This window comes from Lygodium microphyllum, chromosome 18, assembly GCF_053477565.2.
Source record: "Lygodium microphyllum isolate KBCC chromosome 18, Lygodium_microphyllum_v1.1.10, whole genome shotgun sequence".
In the NCBI taxonomy this organism is placed as follows: Eukaryota; Viridiplantae; Streptophyta; class Polypodiopsida; order Schizaeales; family Lygodiaceae; genus Lygodium; species Lygodium microphyllum.
In genome coordinates, this window is record NC_141152.1 from 39,946,407 (window position 1) to 39,967,126 (window position 20,720).

At 40.1% G+C, this 20,720-nt stretch overlaps 1 protein-coding gene and 1 long non-coding RNA gene across 4 annotated transcripts; both read right to left on the bottom strand.

Annotated features, from left to right (window-relative positions):
• Positions 1–5,169: 5,169 nt before the first annotated feature.
• LOC148020779 (calreticulin-3-like) lies at positions 5,170–19,664 on the bottom strand. Of its 3 annotated transcripts, XM_087698592.1 has the most exons (15): positions 19,406–19,664; positions 19,194–19,301; positions 18,830–19,022; positions 18,652–18,750; positions 18,492–18,570; positions 18,343–18,399; positions 18,068–18,118; positions 17,890–17,976; positions 17,731–17,788; positions 17,544–17,611; positions 17,294–17,389; positions 17,156–17,212; positions 16,959–17,075; positions 16,834–16,866; positions 5,170–5,540 (listed from the first exon to the last, which is right to left on the bottom strand). In XM_087698592.1, the coding sequence occupies exons 1-15, from the start codon at positions 19,497–19,499 to the stop codon at positions 5,529–5,531; spliced, it is 1,209 nt and encodes a 402-aa protein (XP_087554718.1). In that variant the 5' UTR covers positions 19,500–19,664; the 3' UTR covers positions 5,170–5,528. The 3 variants fall into 3 exon arrangements, with proteins under 3 accessions (XP_087554718.1, XP_087554717.1, XP_087554716.1); XM_087698591.1 differs by having other exon boundaries at positions 18,068–18,115; positions 18,492–18,750; positions 19,406–19,663; XM_087698590.1 differs by having other exon boundaries at positions 18,492–18,750; positions 19,406–19,663.
• Positions 6,703–16,827, bottom strand: LOC148020780 (uncharacterized). Its single transcript, XR_015694631.1, has 2 exons — positions 8,649–16,827; positions 6,703–8,603 (listed from the first exon to the last, which is right to left on the bottom strand). It is a non-coding gene; the product is annotated as an uncharacterized LOC148020780 (long non-coding RNA).
• Positions 19,665–20,720: the final 1,056 nt, after the last annotated feature.

Sequence of the window (20,720 nt, forward strand, 5' to 3'; positions counted from 1 at the left end):
ATAAAATAGCCCAACGTATCGAGAACCACTCAATTAGCAAAAGGTATGTTTCACTACTTGCTAGTGCTTAGTGCCTAGGTTATGAATAAACATGCTCATCTTTGAGACTGTAAACTAAAGGTTAGACTTTGTAATGGATATAAATCAAGTATCCAATATCTTGTTAATAGAGAAAGACATCAAAGTAGTCTTTGGCATTATAAAGGCTCGACTTAAACCTATCTCCATAGAAGTAGCAATACACTTGCATTCTTCAAGAGAAAATCTCTGCAATAATGTATTAACATACTTTTGTGATGTAAAGGAATACCTATCTCGCATTGCTTAAACTTAGTGCCCAAATAATGATGCAATAGGCCTAAATTTGATATGTCAAGAGCTTAATTCAAATTTCTCTTAAAATCAACAATGTGTCTCTCATTAGGACCAATGAGCAACACATCAATATAAACCACAATGGTCAGAGACACATTATCCTCTAGTTTGACATATAAGATGCTCTTAATTGGACTATTTTGAAAACCACATGCAATTATACATGCATCCTCTCATACCAATCTCACATTGCTTGAACTTAATTCCCAAATAATGATGCAATAGGCCTAGATTTGATATGTTTAAAGCTTAATTCATTTCGCTCTTAAAGTGAACAATGTGTCTTTCATTAGGACCAATGAGTAGCACATCATCAATATAAACTACAATGGTCAAAGGCACGTTTGACATATAAGATGCTCTCAATTGGACTATTTTGAAAACCACATGCAATTACGTATACATGTATCTTCTCATACAAAGCCCGAGGTGCTTGCTTTAGATAATACAATGCATTTCCAATCTGCACACTTTGTTTTCTTGCCCCTTCTCCACAAAACCACAAGATTGAAAAATATAAACTTTCTTATGCAAATCACCATCCAAAAATGTTACTTGATATCCAACTAACATATGTTTCAATCGTTATGAAATATTAATTCATAAATGCTATGAATAGTTGTTCTACAACGAGTGGTGAGATGAAGTTTATGGAGGATAGAAGAGAGCCGTTCATGATAGGGATGTATGCAAGAAAAAAAAGGAATGAATTATGGTTGAGCAAGTACATGAATTTATAGCTTTTTAGCTTCCTCCTCTTTCCTCTCTTTGCTTATGGGATGTATTCCATCCATTTGTATGTAACCTCTTTGACTGCCACCTCATCCATCCTAATCCATCCACATCTCTTGGACCTAGTTCCCGTATGTATCAAATATGCTAACAAGTGGGAGCAAAGGTTTCATCAAAGCAAGTACCCTTCTACTTAGCATAACCCTTCACCACGTCTAGCTTTGTAGAAATCAACACTACCATCATGCTTGAGCTTTAGCTTGTAAACCCACTTGGTACAAATGGTCTTCTTGCTAAGAGGCAAATCAAATAAGAAGCATGTATCATTTTTGACAATAGCATCATACTCAGATTGCATAGCAACCATCCAATCTTTTGAATTTTGTGTCTCTTCAAAAGACACAAAATCTCATCCTCATTACACATACCAAAGATGGCCAATTTGCATAATAATCTGATTCATAAGAAGCACTATAAGACTAGATGACTAGTTAGCAATGCATCCAACTTACTTTCATGTAATATTTGCACCATTTATTTTGGCATGGTCATCAACCTCTCAATATCTACTCTCTCATCAAGAAGTGCATTATTCATATTTGCACCAAAAATAGGCTGATATATGCTATCATGAGAAACCCTGCATATACTGGAAAACAACCTCTTTTGGTTACAAAGTGTCATAGATACCTTATGAGCATACATATCTCTCCTTCATCCATGAAAATAAAGGGTGAATAGCATCTTCCACAAAGACAATATCACAACTGACCAAAATATGTTTACTTTATGGATAGTGTAATTTATAGCCTTTGCTTTCATTACTATACCCAATAAAATGCATTTCACAGCCTGATCATCTAATTTCTTGCGTTATTTCACTGGTACTAAAGCATAACACAAGCAACCAAGAACCCACAAGTGAGCAATAAATGGCTTTTTTTCCATGACATGTCTCATGTGAAGTGATAGATAGCAATACCTTAGTGGGACACATATTAAGTAGATAGGTTGCACATAAGACAAACTTAAATGGAAAACTATGTGGCAAAGCTTGAGTGTTAATTATATATCACATGAAAGATCTATTCATTCTCTCAATTATATCATTTTTCCATGGTGTATATGACACTATACATTGGTATTTAATCATGTGTTCAATCATATATACATTAAATTTCCTAGGCCTATACTCCCCTCCCCCCCCCCCCAAAAAAAAAGGAGAGTGCTCACTTTACATCCTGATAAATTTTCATTCATGCTAACAAACCACTTGAAGCACAAAAATGCTTCAAACTTAGCTTTCAAACTATGGATAAGGAGTTGGCAAAAGAGGGTGTTTAAACTAGACCACAAACTCCATTGTGTATAAGCTACACTTTATGAATAGCTCTCATAGAACCATGTTTTGGAAAGAAAGCACACTACATTTTACTCAACCCTCACAAATGTGTTTTGTAGATGTCTCAAGAGTAGGTACAAAAGACACCATATCAGATTTCTACACGCGCAACAAATTAGCAAAATTCAAATGTCCAAAATGTTCATACCAAAGTTTTAGCATATGAAATAGCATGTGAATCTACAACTGCACATGCCATATTCTCCACACATTTACCATAGTTGTTAAGCTTATGAGCCCACAACATTGTGGACCAAATGCAATAATTCTATCATCATAAGAGAGATCATGAATTGTACATCTATCATCAATAAACTTCACAATCAAGTCAAAAATATAAAGCATTTATAAGTGTGAAAATACTACATTTAACATCACTCAACCAAATTTTGATAACTCCTTTGATGGGATAAAAGGAGTTATTGCACATGTGATAGTAGTACTCTTAAGGGTAGGCTCCTAAGTAGTGAAACCACCCGTGTCTACAGCAAGAGCAATGCAAATGATTATAGGATTACACATGAAAGTATGAGATGCTACTATAATTTATTAATATCTACAAGATTCATAGGGTAGGGTACACGGCTCATCTCACCTCGATGCTCAACTTGATCCACCTAGAAATGACTCATGGACTACACCTAGCCATGTCTCATGGACTTGACCTAAAGAGAACTATAAAACTCATGGACTTGACCTACAGGGAACTATAAATTTTCTTTATGAACCCGTAAAATAAACCAAAAAATATTGTAAATGTGAAAAATTTGATATTTTCCCTTTTAAAAAGGAGTTTGATATTTTCTCATAAAAACAAGAAAAAATATTTAAAAGAACTTTGTTAGCTACACATCTAACAAGCAATAGTATTTTTAAATGTGAAATCGAGAATCTATAAATTAGCTTAATTTTAGATGTTATGCTATTGTCTTAGTTTTACAAATGTACAAAGATTAAGTATATTAAGCAAAGTCAATTAACTCATGAACATGCTAATATAAACAATGCGATTGAATCCCTGATGATATCCTTAGATGCCAAAAGCTATGAATATAATATATGAAACTTTACAAAAAAAGGACTTTGAATTGAAGAACGGTGAAATGAAGAGCTCTTATTTCTTAAATACACGATTATTTGTTTATATTTTTGTGAAATCTAGCACAATCTTGTTTATAAATTTGGCCAAGTTATAGTCTCAACTAAATCTTCAAGAGTATGTTGTCACTAACTCCCATGCATTTGTAAAATTGCTAATGGAGCCAATAATGCATAAGTTTTTGCATTGATCTCAATTGCTAAGCAAAAACTACTTCCTTGCCTTTAAATTTCAAGCCTTAAGACATCCCTAAAAAACACTAGATAATGTTTATTTGCATGACATTTGCACAATTCATTCCCTATCATTATGTCTAATGATTTTTGACTATCTTCATTCATACTAGTTACTTTCTTAAAGCAAAAGCTCCACCTAGAATTTGCCATACACCTTATTCTTAAAAGAAAGATGACTACCCCACTACTATAGAACTTTCTTGAATGAAATTGGTTACATTGGAAAGGATTCAATGTTGTTGCTATCATCCAAACAAATGCCATAAGATTGTGTGACCTTGATTGTGTCTTTTAAATAGTCGAATACCCAATTTTGGAGAAAAGGTCCATAAGATTTCACTCCCAAACTTTTCAAGTTGCTTCAAGTAGAATTAGGCAGGGCCTTCTGTGTCACGTTGATACTTAAGCAAAACTCTATAGGCTACTATTGCAAAATTCAATATCCTCATTTTTTACTAACAAAACTTTAAATTTCCTTGAATTAGAATAAGATAAGGTCTCTTGCATCAAGTCGATAATTAAATAGAACTCTCTCTAGGCTATGATTGCAAAATCAAGATGCTTGCTATTTTCACTCCGCAAAAAAGTTCCTCAAATTGTAAAGGTTGACTAGAATAATGACAATTGCAATTTTCGCAAGCATGATCTTTGCTAAGATTAGAAAACTACACTTTTTGCTACAATCTATATTAGCTATAATGAAAGATTAAAAAAGGTAAAGAAAAGCATATATATTCTTGAAAAAAGGAAAAATCGACATGTTCATATCCTTTTTAGTGTTGTTTTTGTGCTTTTAAGAAGTTACAAGCTAATTCTTAAGCAATAATGATAATGAAATGTCAAACCCACCTAATGTCTGGCCAAATAACTTGCTACATTTAAGATTTATGTTTTGCAAGATACTCTTCATCAAGAGAACATCTCAAATTGTATGCCACGTTTCTAACCAAATCTTATTAGCTTTAGAAACTCGTGTTATGTATCTCATGCATAAGTTGAAACACAATCAATTTGTCTAGATATGGCTAAAACCAATTCCAATTCAACAAGTTTATAACATAAGTAGCTGAAATTATTGAATTAAGCTATTGCATGCATTAATAATATAGTCAATGCAATAAATTCCCTATGCCTTTTAGATTATGTGTGGGTATAAAAGACATGAATTTTAAGTAGATTAGTCGTTTCCTAAACTCCGGTGAAATATTTAAGAAGCAATGTAGATACAAAAGCCATTTTTACTAAACCTAACTACACATCTCTCACTAGTTTGTCAAGTATATTTAGCATCTGAAATTTATTTAAGGTGGTGCCACACTATGGTAGATCTGGAAGTCTCTCGAGTAGACGTTGCCTGACGTGTTTAAATTCAATTTAAAACAAACTTTAAAACTGTTGTTTGTTTTGTACTTCAGCGTTATTTATGATTCCGTTGGGATTCATGCTAACAAAGCTCTTCCTCTCACATATTTATTAGAGAAACGTTCGGTTAACTTTTGGTCGTGTCCTTGACACGTTGAAGGGATTCAGTTGCTTCAAGACATGCGTCCATAGCCCATGTGCCGCGTGGGAGAGCCAACAAATTAAAGATTCACACAAAATCGCGAGCTCTCCTGAGACGCTTCGTGGACGGTGGACCCTTTTGAGGAATTTTGTATTGCAGAAGAGCAACTGCATGGCCGATTCATAGCTCGTCCTGCACGCACAGAACAACGTCAAATAAAATCAGCGCTCTCTCTCTCTCTCTCTCTCTCTCTCTCTATATATATATATATATATATATGTTTGTGTGTGTGTGTGTGTGTGTGTTTTCTGATTGCCATCGTCCCTGGAAACCCTTTAATGATGCGGTTGTGTATTAACAATATGAATATGAACATCAGCCATAAAGGCGACGGACGCTTCTTAGCAAAACTTAACTTTCTTTGAGGCTTTGGACCCTTTGAAGGCTACCAGAGCTTCTTCTTTGCACTTATCTATAGTCGCTGGTATAAACCTAGAGCTTCTCCCCAAAAACCCGTGAGTTTCTATGCCTCCAGCTCAGGGTCCAATCCAAATACAATACTCGTAAGTCCGAACTTAGCCTAGAATCCTATGGCTTCGATCCAACCCTCCATCTTCTTCCAGGTCTTACTCGCTTCTCTGCATCCCCACACCATGTGACAAACCGTCTCCTCTTCCCTCTGACTTACAGAGCATAGGGGGGCAAACCTTCATGCTCCAGTCTTCCCTTATTGGGAACCTGTTGGCTAAGACCTTCCAAAGCACCATGTTAGGCCGATTAAAAGGTATCAACTTCCACACCCTTCGCAGACTTACTTTCCAGGTCCTCGTTTTTGTTTTAGGGAACTTTTAATTCTAATAATCCATCACTTTAATAAGGATTCTCCCCTGGTAATTCTCGTAGTCACTTCTCCTTCTGCAAAATGCTAAAGTTTTACCAATTTCAGCCCGTAGGCTTCATAGCAGAGGTATTTCTTTCTTGATGAGTGAGGTAGGCCATGAGTCTTTCTTCCTTACCAACACCGCTGGCAGCCATTTGACCTTCTTGTTATCCAGCGGCCATCTCAGTGCAGCTTCCTCCACATTCAAGAGCCTTAATTAACCTTCATACCAAAGATCATTCTATCTGCAAATTTTTTTCACCTGGATCCTCTTGGATAACTTTGGGTTAACCTGGATTAGCACAGCGTCGTAAGTCACATAACCATACCAAGTCGAGGAGTCACCTCTCCTGTCTCTATTGAGAGCCCATTCTGCACCACATGCCCGAGCCTTCCACACATCCACTATTGCTAATGGCTACATCTTCTTGCCAGATCCCCCCGCCCCCCCCCCCTCTACATCAGGCTGTTGACAATGACATGTCTACAGATCTAAGCCCACGATTGATCAGAGTTCAACCTCCCTGCCAACTTAACAAGCATCCTGTCTGATTTTGTCTTTAAGATGTTCCTGTTACAATTTGCCAATTCTGGGCAGGGCCCATGTAATTCATGTGGTGTGGACATTTTAATAATTGTCAATTTTGTGTGTGTACCTAGTGTCCTTTCACATTAAAAGTAGTGACACTAGGGACTAGACTAAGTTAGCCTAACTCCAATTAGTTGGTGGATGGCTGGTTAGGTCAACCCTTGACCTAACTTAGTGTTCTATTTTTCACTCTCTCTCTCTCTCAATTCAACAAGTACACTCTACTCTCTTGCTTCAACTTACTCAGTGTCAGTCTCCCGTTTCTCTCTCCTCCATAGCTGGTGCATTTTCTCACATTTGTTATCAAAGCAGCTCCTGTGTGGGTTCCATTTAGTCACCATCCGATGGTGTTGCTCTGCCTGAGGTCCAGTTGCCACTAGCCTCTGTACACACGAGGGAGAGAAGGAGAAGCTGCAAGCTACTCAACTCAGCTGGGATTTTGTTGAAGCCGCTGCCTCGAACCCAACATTCGCCACCCATTTGTACTGCCTCTGCAGTGCTCTCCATGCTAACTCAGCCAATGCGCAACCCTGCTAGTTCTGCCCTGCAACGCTCAATCCGCTAGAGATGCCAGCCTTCACACCCACTGCACCCCACCTATTCAGCCAACAGAGCCTGCTGCCTGCACCATCAGCATTGTTTCCCGCCAGAACCCTCAGCGCCCCTGCCACCCTCTGGCTGCCCTGCTGGCTGCACCTATTGTCTCACTCCACGCACCAGAAGTGCCACCAGCCACCTAAACCTTGCACTGCCCTCCTGCCTATGACGCCTGCCTCGCTAGCACTTGAAGCACCACCGCTGCCTGTGTAGGTGCAGCCACGCAATGCTGCACCTTGCCAACTCCACCCTACACCTGTTTGCAGCCAACGCTGCCACCTTTTTTCTCCTGTGTGATGCTCCAAGCTCGCCAGCTCCACCCCATTTGCGCTAACCCACAGCACCTCCACCTGCACCTCTCTCTGCGCCATCCACCAATGGCTGCCTACTGGTCACCTACTCAGCTGATCACTACTGATATCAAGACAGCCCAAAGGTCCCAAGCATTGTGGGCACATTCCAAGGTGCCCAAAATTTGACACTTTTGCTCGAATCAGCTTGCAACGCACAAAACGACACATGGCAACCCAACATTGCATAATTTCTTCCCAATTTGCACAATAAATTTAGGGCTTTTTAGTCCAAAGGCTCCCACATGCATTAGAGGCAGATTCCAGCTGCTAGTTACTGTTGGCACACATCCAGAGGCAATATTTCTACACAAATTCAAATTGAAAGGTATATATTTCTTCAATTTCTTTGAGAATTTGCAAAGAAATTTGGGGCTTTTTCCCAATATGCATTCCAAGGTAAATAACATGTGGTACAGCAGCATAAAATTGTTGTGATAGTCAAATTTGATAACAAAATTTGGGCATTTTCAGTACAAGGGGAGACTACGCATTAAATTGCTGCAAGCTGTAATTTTTTGGCACACATTTCGAGGCAAGTGCAGTACAGCAATGCATTGTTGTCATTTGTAATTTGAGTGCTGATTTCGCGACACTAGGCAGATTTGGCAAGATTTGTGACAGTTTGGTACTTGCATTCTATTCCCATGAGGGGGTTTTTGGTACTCAAAGTACATTTTTACTTCAGCATTGAGGTATCTGGCTGCTGATTTTTGTGCATCATTGATAGCATGGCACATCAAGGGCATAATGATCAAAGAAACGTCCTTAGTGTCCTCACTCAGGAGGACAAACTTGTCAACACAAACTACCTGTTGTGGAGTTTCATGGTGCGCAGCCTTCTTGTGGCAAAGGACTTGTGGACTATGTAACTAGTGATCTACAACAACCAGGAGATCTTGCACCTCAGACAACTCAACATAATGTTGTTCAGCTAAGAAATGCATGACATGCTTATTAGCCTCTTGAATAGCCCCAAAACATGCTTATTTAACGAAAAACACAAAAAATAGTGCATAGTTCGAGAAATTTTTGAAACTTTAATTTGGGAGGGTCCATCCACATCTATAAATGAGCATGCTGCCCCCATTCAATATTCATCCTTTGTACAGGTTTCTCACTCTACTATGCAAATCTCAACCATCAACCACCTACCATCTACTGTCCAGCTATCACTAACCAGCCCTAAGTGGCCTATTTCCAGCCATCGCCTTGCTATTTGGAACTCTCCATTTGCTCCGTCATCATAGCACTTGATCAGCTTGCGTTTTCAGCATCTGGTGCCAAGCGACAAGTTGTTGCAATCTCTCCCACTAGGCAACTGCTGCAGTACCTGCGTTTTTGCTGTCCAGTGGGCCACCTACATTCGCAAACATCTCTCTTGTTGTCACCTAATAGTTCTCTGCCTTGGGTGATCAGTTTTCAACCTTCGTTGATGTCTGGTGGTTACAGCACTCGGGATCCGTCTTAGGTGGACGTCACTCTCCGACACTACTACTCTATCCTTGGGCACTCTATACACTATTCATTCATTTACAGTTTTCATTCACTTCAGAGTTGTGTTCTTTGTCTCTCGTTCAACTTGTGTTTGTTTCTGTGTTTGTGCGATGTATGAATCAAAACCTCTTCTGTTTCTTCTTTTGATGTGCAAGATCCGGATGATTTTCTATATGTAAACTTCAATAGAGGGGGCTCTCAAAGTAGACATCCTTCATTAGGTATATCTATATATTTCATTTGAGCATGTAAGCCACTCTTCTCAGATCCCTCCCATCTTGCCCTCTTCTAGCCCAAACCTCGATTTCCTCTCTTCTTCATTTCAAAACCTTAAATTACACTCCACATCCGCCTCCTCCACACTCGGAGTTGGAACCTCTGTTTTTGCTCCTAGCACATTCTCATTCTCTATTCCCTACTCACTTTCCTACCACTTCACATCACAATGCATCATTACAAGGAATTCCCCCCTTTAACGTAGTACCATTCACTCACCCTCAAGCCACTTTGCACCATGGGGCTTCGTTACAAGAAATACTACCCTTTGTTCCCTCCACCTTTCCACGAGTGAGTATCTTCATTTCCCACTGGGATAGCTATAATGGGCATCTCCCTCACACATCCTTTGACCTCTCAAACGCAGGGATTTCCATCCTCTACTTATGGTGAATCATCCCACTTTCCATGGGTCACTCCTACACACATTCCCATTCTCTACCCCACATGTCCCTATCCCTCCTCCATGGACTCCTCATGCGTTTATCATGCCCATGCCTGGGATAGTTGTGATAAGCATCCCCCTCGTCACATCCTTTGACCACTCAAACACAAGGATTTCCATCCTCTGCTTATGGTACATCATCCCACTTTCCATGGGTCACTCCTACACGAAGATTCCCATTCTCTGCCTCGCATGTCCCTATTCCTGCTCCAAGGGCTCCTCCGGTGGTTACTATGCCCATGCCTAGCTAGTCCATGCCCACGTTGGGATCCATTGTGCATACTTCTCGCATGCATAGTGGGCACTTGAGGACCCAGTCCCAAGTGTACTCCATTTCCCCACCCTACCTTATTACCATGTCTACAAGAAATCCTCCACACATAATTATTCAAAGAGGGGACTGGTTGCATCTTCTTTGCAAGGTAAAATCAGCAGTAGCAAGAACTCGCAAGATGCGAAGGCAAGCCAAACCAAGGGTGGCTCCCCTTCTTCAAATGGAACCAAAGAAACAAAATCCATCTAGCAACAACACCCTAAGGAAAATAGGTTTTGCACACACTACCAAAGATCACGCCACGTGGATGAGGAGTGTTGTACCAAGGTCCAAGGTCTTCTTCCTAAGAAACCTCAACAGACCACTGCAACTACCTCCACTCCTGCTAGACAATCCAGTGGGGCTACACCTCCTACTACTGCTCCATTTCCTCCAATCCCAATAGTTGTTGGATATGTGGCAGACAGACCGCCTCCACGGTCATCTTTCACTACCCCTAAGGGATTGGCTAATTGGTCTACGAGGTTCAATTCCATTGTACTTTACACATCCACCTCAATCTAGAACTATCTAACCACCTCGTCATGCATTTCATTGGCAAAGCCTTGCTTGTGGACATACGTGTTGGTAGCCATACCCTTAGATTATCTCCATCTTCGCACTCTTAGGTCTTTAGACTATTGAGTCAAGCTTATAGGATTTTGTCCTTAGATTTTTCTCCTTAAGTCTTCCGCTCCATTTACTCCCACACACATCCACATTTGCATCATTGCATTGTTCATTCACTTAGCTTTTTATTTCTTTTTTTTCTTTTTTTTTTTGGAGCATCTCATTAATGACCTCTGCGTTTGCAGATCTTCACCTCTTTTGCAGGGTTTTGTTTTCATTGTAGGGCCAATCCTACCTGGGCCGGAGACTTGGGATGTGTGCTATTCCATTCATGGTTTCATCATCCTAGGAGTTTTGCTCTTCTCCCAACATGGGAGGCTTTCCCTCCCGAGATGGATCATGCAGCATCTCACTTCATACTATCATGGCGGTAACTTCTCTCTTATTTTTCCAATTGGACTGCTTTCTCATATCATGGTTCACAACACCACACAAAGACTTACATTCAGCTCCTCTTCCCCCTTCGGCATCAACATCCAAGGTTGAGAGAGGGTTGCTACCCTTCTTGGTATTCTACATGTCTCGACACCTATCAACAACATTGGCCTTTCCACGCTGTTGTACCTCCTTCTCTTGCATTGCATGATTTCATCATCTTTATAAAAGGCGCTTTGAGCAAGTGAACAATTTCCCTAGGAGGGACATTGTCCAAGTGGCACCTGCTGCATTAGCACGTCACACCATGTAGCATACACATTGTGCAAAGCACCACTAGACGGATCCTAAGTTGTTTACACCAACAGTTCATACACCATAACACCATTACTTCCTCACCCTTCCCTCGTCATCTATACCTTCGAGTGGATGGGTAGCTTGTCTATTTTGTGATGGGTTGGATCTATCCCTTCTCATTCTCTTGTATGGTATATATACTTAATCGACCACCAACCATCTCTCAGTACACCATTAAAACAACCCAAAAAAACATACAAACAAACAAACAAAGGCTCATTGTGGTTCCATCCACCTTCGTAGAACTTGGTAGGCCACTAGGCAAGCGACAAGCACCTTTTGTCCAATGCCCTGTCCTCTCTAGGGTGACTATTTGGTCTCCCTTGGTAAGATAATCATCACCTCTATAGTCTTGGTAGTGTTAGAATTTGCCAATTCTATAGGCAATGCCCAATGTTTTAGTCTTTAGTTCTTTTTCACCATTCTTTGAGTTATCAGTTAACTCTAGTTGGGTTAGAGCTAGGTCTATCTTAGACCTATCTTGTACCTTTTATTCCTATTATTTCAGTTCAGCAAGTATACACTCCTCTTTTGCTTTAGCAGACTCTCATTGTCTCTCTTTTCTCTCCTCCATAGCTAGCTATCGTTTTCCAACATTTGGTATCAAAGCAAGTTCTTCGCGCAGATTTTGTTCGGCCACCGTCAACCGCTGTCGCCCCGCCTAAGGTCTTGCTACTGTCAACCAACTCTCTGCCCAAGGAAGAGAAGGACGAGCGGCTATTGTTTTCAGCTTGCACGCAGCCTTATGTGTAGTCTTGTACATAGCCCGCATGCAACCCAAGGAGCTACTGTTTTTGAGGTGCAGCTGTTGTTTTCAGCTCTGTCCCTTATTTTCTCACTTCTACCTACCGTATTCTCAGCCCTACCTGTGATTTTCTATAAACCCTTAAAAGTGTAAAAATCCTAATTTTTAAATTTGGGGTTTTTTTGAAATTTCTGCAATTTCCCATTCATTTGGCCATCTCTTTCTAAATCTCAGCTCATGCTGCCAAAAATTTGGGGCTTTTGTCAAATTTCACTCCTGGAGTTCAAATTGACAACCAATTTGAAGAAATTTCACAATTTCTTTGATATTCCCGCCAAAAATTTTGGGACTTTTACCCGATTTGCATGTCCCACGTACAAATCTTCATTAGAAATGCCAACATAGCACAATTTCATCAACATTTATGTAAGAAATTTGGGGCTTTTTGTCCTAAAGACTCCAACACTCATCACAAGACAAATTCTAACTCTGCTATTCGTTGTTGGCAGGCATCCCAAAGTGACATTACTGCAGAAATTCAAGCTGTAAGTTACAAATTTCTTCAATCTCTTTGAGATTTTAGGAAGAAATTTGGGGCTTTTGCTTGACATGCATTCCAAGGCAACAAACAAGCCGTACAGCAGCATTTAATTGCTGTTACAATCAGATTGAGTATAAAATTTTGAAAATTTTCAGTAAATTTTGATAAGAACCAGCATGAAGTTGCTATAATTTGTACTTTTGAGGACATGCATTACGAGGCAAGCATGATACAGCAATGAATTGCTGTTGTTTCTTGGCTGAGTGACGACTTGGGTCAAATTGGGCACGTTTTGGCATTTGTGTGACAGTTTGGTACTTGTATAATCTTGAGGGGATTTTTGATACTCTGAGGAGTACAATCTATACTTCAATAGAGAAGTATTTGCCTCCAAATTTTTATCCATTATTGACAGCATGGCACGTCAAGGGACTAATGATCAAAGCAACATCCTTGGTGTCCTCACTCAAGAGGACTAACTTGATGGATCAAATTACTTGTTGGAGAGTTTTACGGTCTACAACCTTCTTGTAGTGAAGAACTTGTGGGACTATGTTACAGGTAATTGGCAGCGACCACGAGGTCTTGCACCTCAAACACCTTAACGTAATGCTAGAGGACAGGCTACTGGTGTTGTTGCCCCTCCTCCCCCTCCTACCGAGGATCAGAGGAGATGGGACTCAAAAGATACACATGCAATTTCTTTGATTGTCTTGTCAGTCAAAAGATTGATCATTCCACACATCCGGTCTTGTAAGACCTCAAAACCAGCATGGGATGTACTTTAGCATATGTTTGCAGTACATAACGACACTAGAATATCTTCTCTCCGTAGAGAGTTGGCCAATGTGAACATGGATAAGGGTGATGGCATGACAGATCACCTTACTCATATACAGGATTTACGTGAGCAGCTGCTCAATGTGGATGAAATCACCTAGGATGCTAAATTGGTAAACATCACACTAAACTCTCTTCCAGAAATGCCAAATAAATATTACATAAAATGTTGTAGCCTCTACAGCACGGACTCACACTTGAGCTGGCTAATCTGCTAACATAGACAACTACCTCAAAGAACCTTGCATAAGAGAAGGGAAATGGAGCCTGTAAAGCCCACTCTCTTGCCAACCTTTCATGATAACAACCCCTATAGTAGAATTCTCAATGCCTGCTTAGTTAAGACAACTCGGATACCAAGCCCGGTAAGGCCATAAACTAAGAGGAGTGGAAAGCCCAAGTCCGGAACATAAAGGGCCTAGAACAGGGGGCTCAACTCATGGTCAGGAAATAAAGGCAAAGTGCCAACACCACTAATAGACACCGAAACAATGTCACCACCAGTGATAGAACCCTTAGAAGGGCATAGATACTACAACAAATCACCTCGTGGAGTCATATGACTAGAAGCTCCACTATCAACCAACCAAGGCCTCCCAGAAGATGAGGCAACCACTGAAGAAGGCTCCTCCAAGTCAACAATATGAAGGAACACTAACTTATGGGTAACCATTGGAGTAGAGGTAGAAGGCTCGGACATTTTAGCTCCATCCTTCGCTTCGGGATGAAGGTGAGGGTATTTCTTCCAATATTTCTCCTCTAGATGTGTCCCCTTCCCACAATATGGGCATTTAGGCTCCTCCAAGTCGAAGCCAAAGCCTAAAGAACTCTCCTATTGTTTAGCCTTTGACTTCCCTTTCTTCTTCCTCCCCCCTCCTGAACGTGCAACAAAAGCTTTGGTGGAGGTTGTTGGCCCCAAAACTAGCGCCCCTTTCAATATTTATTTAACTTAATTGAAGAAGAAGTTGATGTACAATGGGATTCCCCCAATCCCTTTTGGTATTTCAACTTCCCTTGCTGTCCAAATTAACCAGCAAGTCTTCAATCTGATTTGCCCCTTGATTCGGGCAATCAATTGGCCTTCACCTACTTTGATGGAGATGGAAAATGCCCCAAATTCAATGATTTACTAGTCCCTCCACTTAAATAGGTTAAAAAAAGCTTCAACCCTGTTGAATCCGAGTCTTCGAGCTTCCAATTTCTGGCATGCTTCCTAAGGCTGCTACTAAACCCTAATTTATGTTGCAAATCGAGGTTTACAGCAGAGAAATCTGAAATTTCTCAGCCTCTAGTGATCCCACTGCTATAATCTTCGCAAAAAGGCTGTAGAAAGGTTGGGAGATGAGAGAGAATGCTGAGGAGAGAAAATTCAAACTTTCTTCACGAAGAACTAAAGAAAATCTATCATTTACTGCTCCTGGCCTGTCTCAACAACTTGTGGAGGCAAAGAACTGAAGAAAATCAATTGTTTACTGCTGTTGTCCTATCTCAACAGCCTGTAGATGCTGTCACATGTTATTGATTGGTCTTCTCCGGCCCCTGGCTGCCTCAAAAGGTCCAATGGCTGCAAATCAGACTGGCAGCATCTCCTCCCTCTCTCTTGCAGGCTGAATACACTAAAAATACCTCTCTCTAGCCTCTAAAGACGTTTTTCAGTCTTGCATGGGCATTTTTTACAAGTGGCAACCTTCCCAAATGGTTTTTCCAGCATTATCCATAATTAAATGTTAATTTTCAGTATTTAAATACTAACACTTAATCTAATAATTATTACGGTGTCCTAAAAAATAATCGCAATGTGGTGCAACCTCCTAGAGCAGCCACATTCAAAATTATCAACATTGTAAATGAAAGTTACCATGAACAATCACCATAAGTAGTCACTATTTATATATTTTAATTATGGAAGTATCAACTTAGCTTAAACATTTATCATCTAGCTTTAAGTTTCTATCAACCAACAATGATGTATTGGAATGTTGACCATGAGTTTCTGTTCACCACTCTTGCTATAGTGGTACATTGGAATGTTTGTTATGACTTTCACAGATGTCACAACCTTGGGAGGCATGCTAGAAACCTTGTATAAAGGCATGTGTGAGCTGTGAAGTACATGTTATTATCCCAATATTTGAGTTCTTGTGTGAGAATTATCATGTGAGCATGCATACTCTAAAGGGCTAGACCAATTGATTATCACATGTACACCACACCTATCATCTTTCTATGCTTGAGGGTACAATTCACATCTTAGTATTTGACCAATAATACCATGTGAATTTGGATTTTGGATATATCTCAAGGTGCTTCATGATGTGGCACCCTATGCTTCCTAGATGTCAATAGCACAAATGGCATGATAAAATGGAAGAAGACATTATTGGTAGTCAAAAGGTCTGAACCCCAAACCTCTACTTTGTAAGTCTACGACATTGCCATCTCACGTGCACACATTTTGAAAGAAGGGTTCTCTCATCCCCTCAAAATCTATCAATATAAATGACCTACCTAAAAGGCAAGCCTCTAGGTGCTATTTGACTTAACTAATGAACAAGGTGCTTAGATTACCAACCCAAAATCTATTACCGAACTCCTAATCTACACTACACTATGCAAGTGGATGGATGAAAGGGGGTTGGCTACATGAACTATGAATCACATTGAGTTGTCACTCAAAAAACCTTAAGTCGGTAAAATTCAAATGTGCTACACATTGCATGCGTCTCAGAAGAAGTTGATAATCAAAGCTTGGGCCTCACACATGCTTTAACGCCCTTATTCTTGGTTTGATATCCACGACATGAAGTACTAAAATTACATGTCCGATGTTCTTTCTTTCCTACTTCCAAAAGTTCCAAAGACAAACAACCAACAAACCATCACCATGACCAAGTGTGTCCTAAAAAACGCACCCCCACAATGACAGCTAAGAAAACTTATTTTACCACCTTCAAATTTTGTATGCTTGAGCAATTATCATTATATATTCATATTGTAACTAACTCGTTCTAATCTCTTCCCATGCATAATGCGTGTGGCAGAAAACGTACGTGGTAATCATAATCATCATCATATGAGCGCTTCTGCAAAGCAACAAAAATAAGAACGGTCAGGTTCACTCTGCCTTTTAGCTGCAGTAAAAGACAAATTGAACAAAAAGGGTAAGAGACATTACTCGGTATTTCTCTCTCATTTTCTCACGCATTCTTTCTCTGTGGCGGGAGCGCTTATCATAATCTCTGTCCCTCTCTCGTCTCCTTTTCTCTCCTTCCCTACGTGCCCTTTCAGCTTCCTGTACTCAAGAAATAATTTATTTATATCCAGACGTTCAACCAGCTTTAATAGGTCTACTAAAGAAAAACTCTACATTACCTCTTCCTCTTCTTTGAGTCTTCTCTTTTCAGCCTCATCAAAAGATTCCTTTTCAGCCTGCCATTATAAAACAATGTATAGACGTTACAGTGCGATCGTCACCCCAGTACCAATTCATGATTTCAGCATAATCTCTACCTCCTTGTTCTGGGTCATCCATTCTTCAACAACTTGCTTGGCGTAAGCAGGATCATCGCAGACCAAAATATTGTCAAAGACTGAACCAGCTTTAACCTGAACCAGTAACATAAACATTCGGTTCCAGCAACCATGGCATATGTGCAATCGTGTGGTGCTTTCCATAACGTGTTGCAAAACAATGAACATAATCTATCATTATTCACCATCGAACAGATTAGAAATGCAAGAATATCACACAATGGATAACCTGCCAAAGCTCCATCCCAAAATATTTCAAAGGTTTGAAAACATACAGATCTGAGTCATCTTCAAACTCTGCATACAAAAAACTGTAGGTTAACAGAAGGTTGCGCATTTTCAGGAAAGCTATTATTTCTCAGGAAAAATGAAAGAGAGAACAGAAGAGGTTGTGAAAACCTGATAAAAGACCACACCTGGGTTATCTATCCATGGAATTTTCCACTTCCCTTTGTAACTTGGATTCTTTACTTTCTGCTCACAAACGCGTCAACAGGTGATCAGGTTGGCTGCCAGTTGAGACAGGATAAAGTGCCAGATGACGTGCATTGTTGAGCTAGTTAACACAGAATTACCTTGCCTTTCCATGGACCTTTGTAATCTGGGTTAGGGACTTGAGGAGGGCTCCATTCACCACTTATTGCATCGTCCCAGTCAGCAGGCTACATCAGAAACCAGAAAGCTTGCTTACTCATACATGAGTTCCCTTGTGCACGCTCAAGAACAAATGAAATCCCAGATTTTCAAAATTACCTTTTTAGCATTTGGATCAGGGATCTCTGGAGGAATCAAGTCATATCCCTGCTGACAAAAGACAATTCGATAATGAAAAGAGCCTGAATTCTGTGTCTGCACATGTCTTGCTCAATTTCCTCGAAACCAAAGCTAAATTATGTAAGGTGAAGTTTCAAAAATGTGTTTTGACTATTCTACACACGATTTCCTTTACATGTGATTACAGTATTGATTCATTTATTGCTTGTATTTTCACATACTTTCTGCTTTTGAAAATAAGTGGTAGCAATTACCTCTGGTTTACCAGCATCAGGGTCAAATATGTACTCCCTATCATCCCAATCAGCAGGCTGTATTCATACTGATCAGGTTATCCCAAGAGTTGTGGACCAGTCTTGGCAATCTGTTTCTTAAATTACAAACAAAGTCGTGATAGTACTACCTTCTTGGCATTCACATCCTTAATTTTCCGAGGTGGCAAAATATCCCAATCAGTGTAGAAGCTTCCAGATTCCCGTTCTCTGTTGTCAACAAGAATGGAATATGATGCATCTGGCCGAATAATGAAGGTGTAAAAGTGTGTGAGCTGATCAGTCTCACACTGAAGCTCCTTTTTGATTGGATAGTTCTGGCCTTTGTAAGAGATGATAGCATGGAGCTTCTTGGTGCTTGTGCCACAAATGTCAGGCCCAAACATAATGCTGTATAGAAAAGCCCTATTTTAGCATACGATTTTCCAACCATATTCAGATTGCAGTAAAATAGGATATCTGTTGCTACCTGTAAGGCGTATTGCCACTGAATTTCTTCTGGTTCACGAAGCCACTCAAGAGCTTCACATAGGCACCTCCACACTCAATCTTCTGCTCGATTTTCACAGAGTACTGTATGACTAGAGTTCTTCCTTTGTTGGTGAACTCCGGAAAAGTGGCTGATATGGAGTAGAACCGAGAATCGGGATAGGTTTGAATGCCTACGGGTCAAAGGAAGCAGTTAGCAATGGCTATCTGTTCTCCCTTGAGAAGTTACCCCCACGCAGAGAGGAGAACCATCTAAGGCCATTATCCCTGTAGCTAGTGCCTCCTGGCAACATATAGATGCTGCTCATGTCGGTCGAAATGTGCAGTAACAATGGCATACATACCTTTGTCATCAGGGTCAGCATACCACTTCCCGGCAGTATGGAGCCAATTTCCTGCTAATCCTTCACTCTTCTTGTAATCTGATTTCACCCAGCGACTCTCCCAGCCATCTGAAATGGCCAACGGGATTCATGAAATCTTAACGATCATACCAAGATTTCTTGCAAAAGGAAAACAGAAATGCTTGAAATCGAGCATGATTATGAGCACAAACCCTCAAAACGCTCTTCGAAGATGATTTCTGCAGTGGACAAGCCGAGGAAGGCCAGGAGGAGGAGGAACCACTGCAGATGCGAGCGGATGGACATGGCGGTGTCGCTCTGTGTGTCGTCACAACGGGAACAGGAAATGGCGAAATGGCATGCTAGCCCGCTACTGAAATCATCTCAGGAAACGGTTCCCAGGATGACGGCTGTTCTGAGTCAAGCGGATGAAACCATACTCAGTCAAAAAGTACTCTACAGAAAGTACGAGCCATGGTTAGAAAGTAAGGGTGGGTTCACACTTGCACGGTGGACAAAAGGGTGAAAAATCCCCTTTTCCACCCATCCAATCCACAAGGATTTCCCAAGAGTTGTCCGCCATCTCATTCACATTAGTGGAGGATAAGGAAAGGAGCCAAAGAGAAGACATGGCACGAAGGAGAAGTATCCGTGCTCGGCAGGCTGGAAGAGAGGAGCAAAAACTTGGCCATGACGTGTCAAAAAATGCCCCTAATTTTTTTGGCCTTCCATCATGTGTGTGAACATACAGTTTTCCATGCTGAAATTTGATTGGCCATCTGTATTTAGGATGCCCTGTTTGTCTGCCAGGTCTGAAGTTAACAACATATTGACTTCCATCGTGACGATTTACAAAAGTCTCTATTCGATTCTACCGTGCATTGAAAAACTGAGGTTTTAACCTTCAAAATTTAAATAAGAAATTTTAAAACCTTGAGTTTTACAAAACTTTTAGTTATAAAAATGCTAAACCATGCAATTTGACTTACAAGTCCTTTCAAATTCCAAAATTTTGAGTTTTTGTGTGTGCTGTCAAAAGTGTCTTCATCGAAAAACCACACGTCAAAGTGCTATATTTTTGCTTGGCCATACTTTCATGAAGTCTAGAACAATTTGGAAAGGCTCTATTGGATTTTAAACAACCAATGTCCAATGTCCACAAAAATTTGAGGTTCAATTTACATTGCATTGCAAAATTTTCAAAAAAATCTTCCAATTTCCAATAAGAATGTTATTTACAAAACTTTTAGATATTAAAATAGTAAAAACATGCAATTCGTCTCAAAAATCCTTCCAAAATTTTGAGTTCAAGTTTTTTGTATCTACTTTCAAAAATGCTTTTTGTGAACACTAGAAACCATAACTCAAAACTATTGCCTTTTTGCTTAACATAACTTTCGTGAAATCTATCACTACCCTTAATATTTCTTCCTTGAGCTACCTTAAAGAAAAGAGCTACCTTATTGATCCTCGTCAATTGACTTGAATTGACTTCTACATGGACTTTGTCGACTCCTCACATCATCA

Coding starts and splice junctions, on each gene's coding strand:
- LOC148020779 (XM_087698590.1), bottom strand. CDS start 19,499: ATGTCCATCCGCTCGCATCTGCAGTGGTTCCTCCTCCTCCTGGCCTTC. Junction 19,023..19,193: donor TGCTGACCCTGATGACAAAG/GTATGTATGCCA, acceptor TTTGACCCGTAG/GCATTCAAACCTATCCCGAT. Junction 17,076..17,155: donor GACTCAAAGAAGAGGAAGAG/GTAATGTAGAGT, acceptor TCTTGAGTACAG/GAAGCTGAAAGGGCACGTAG.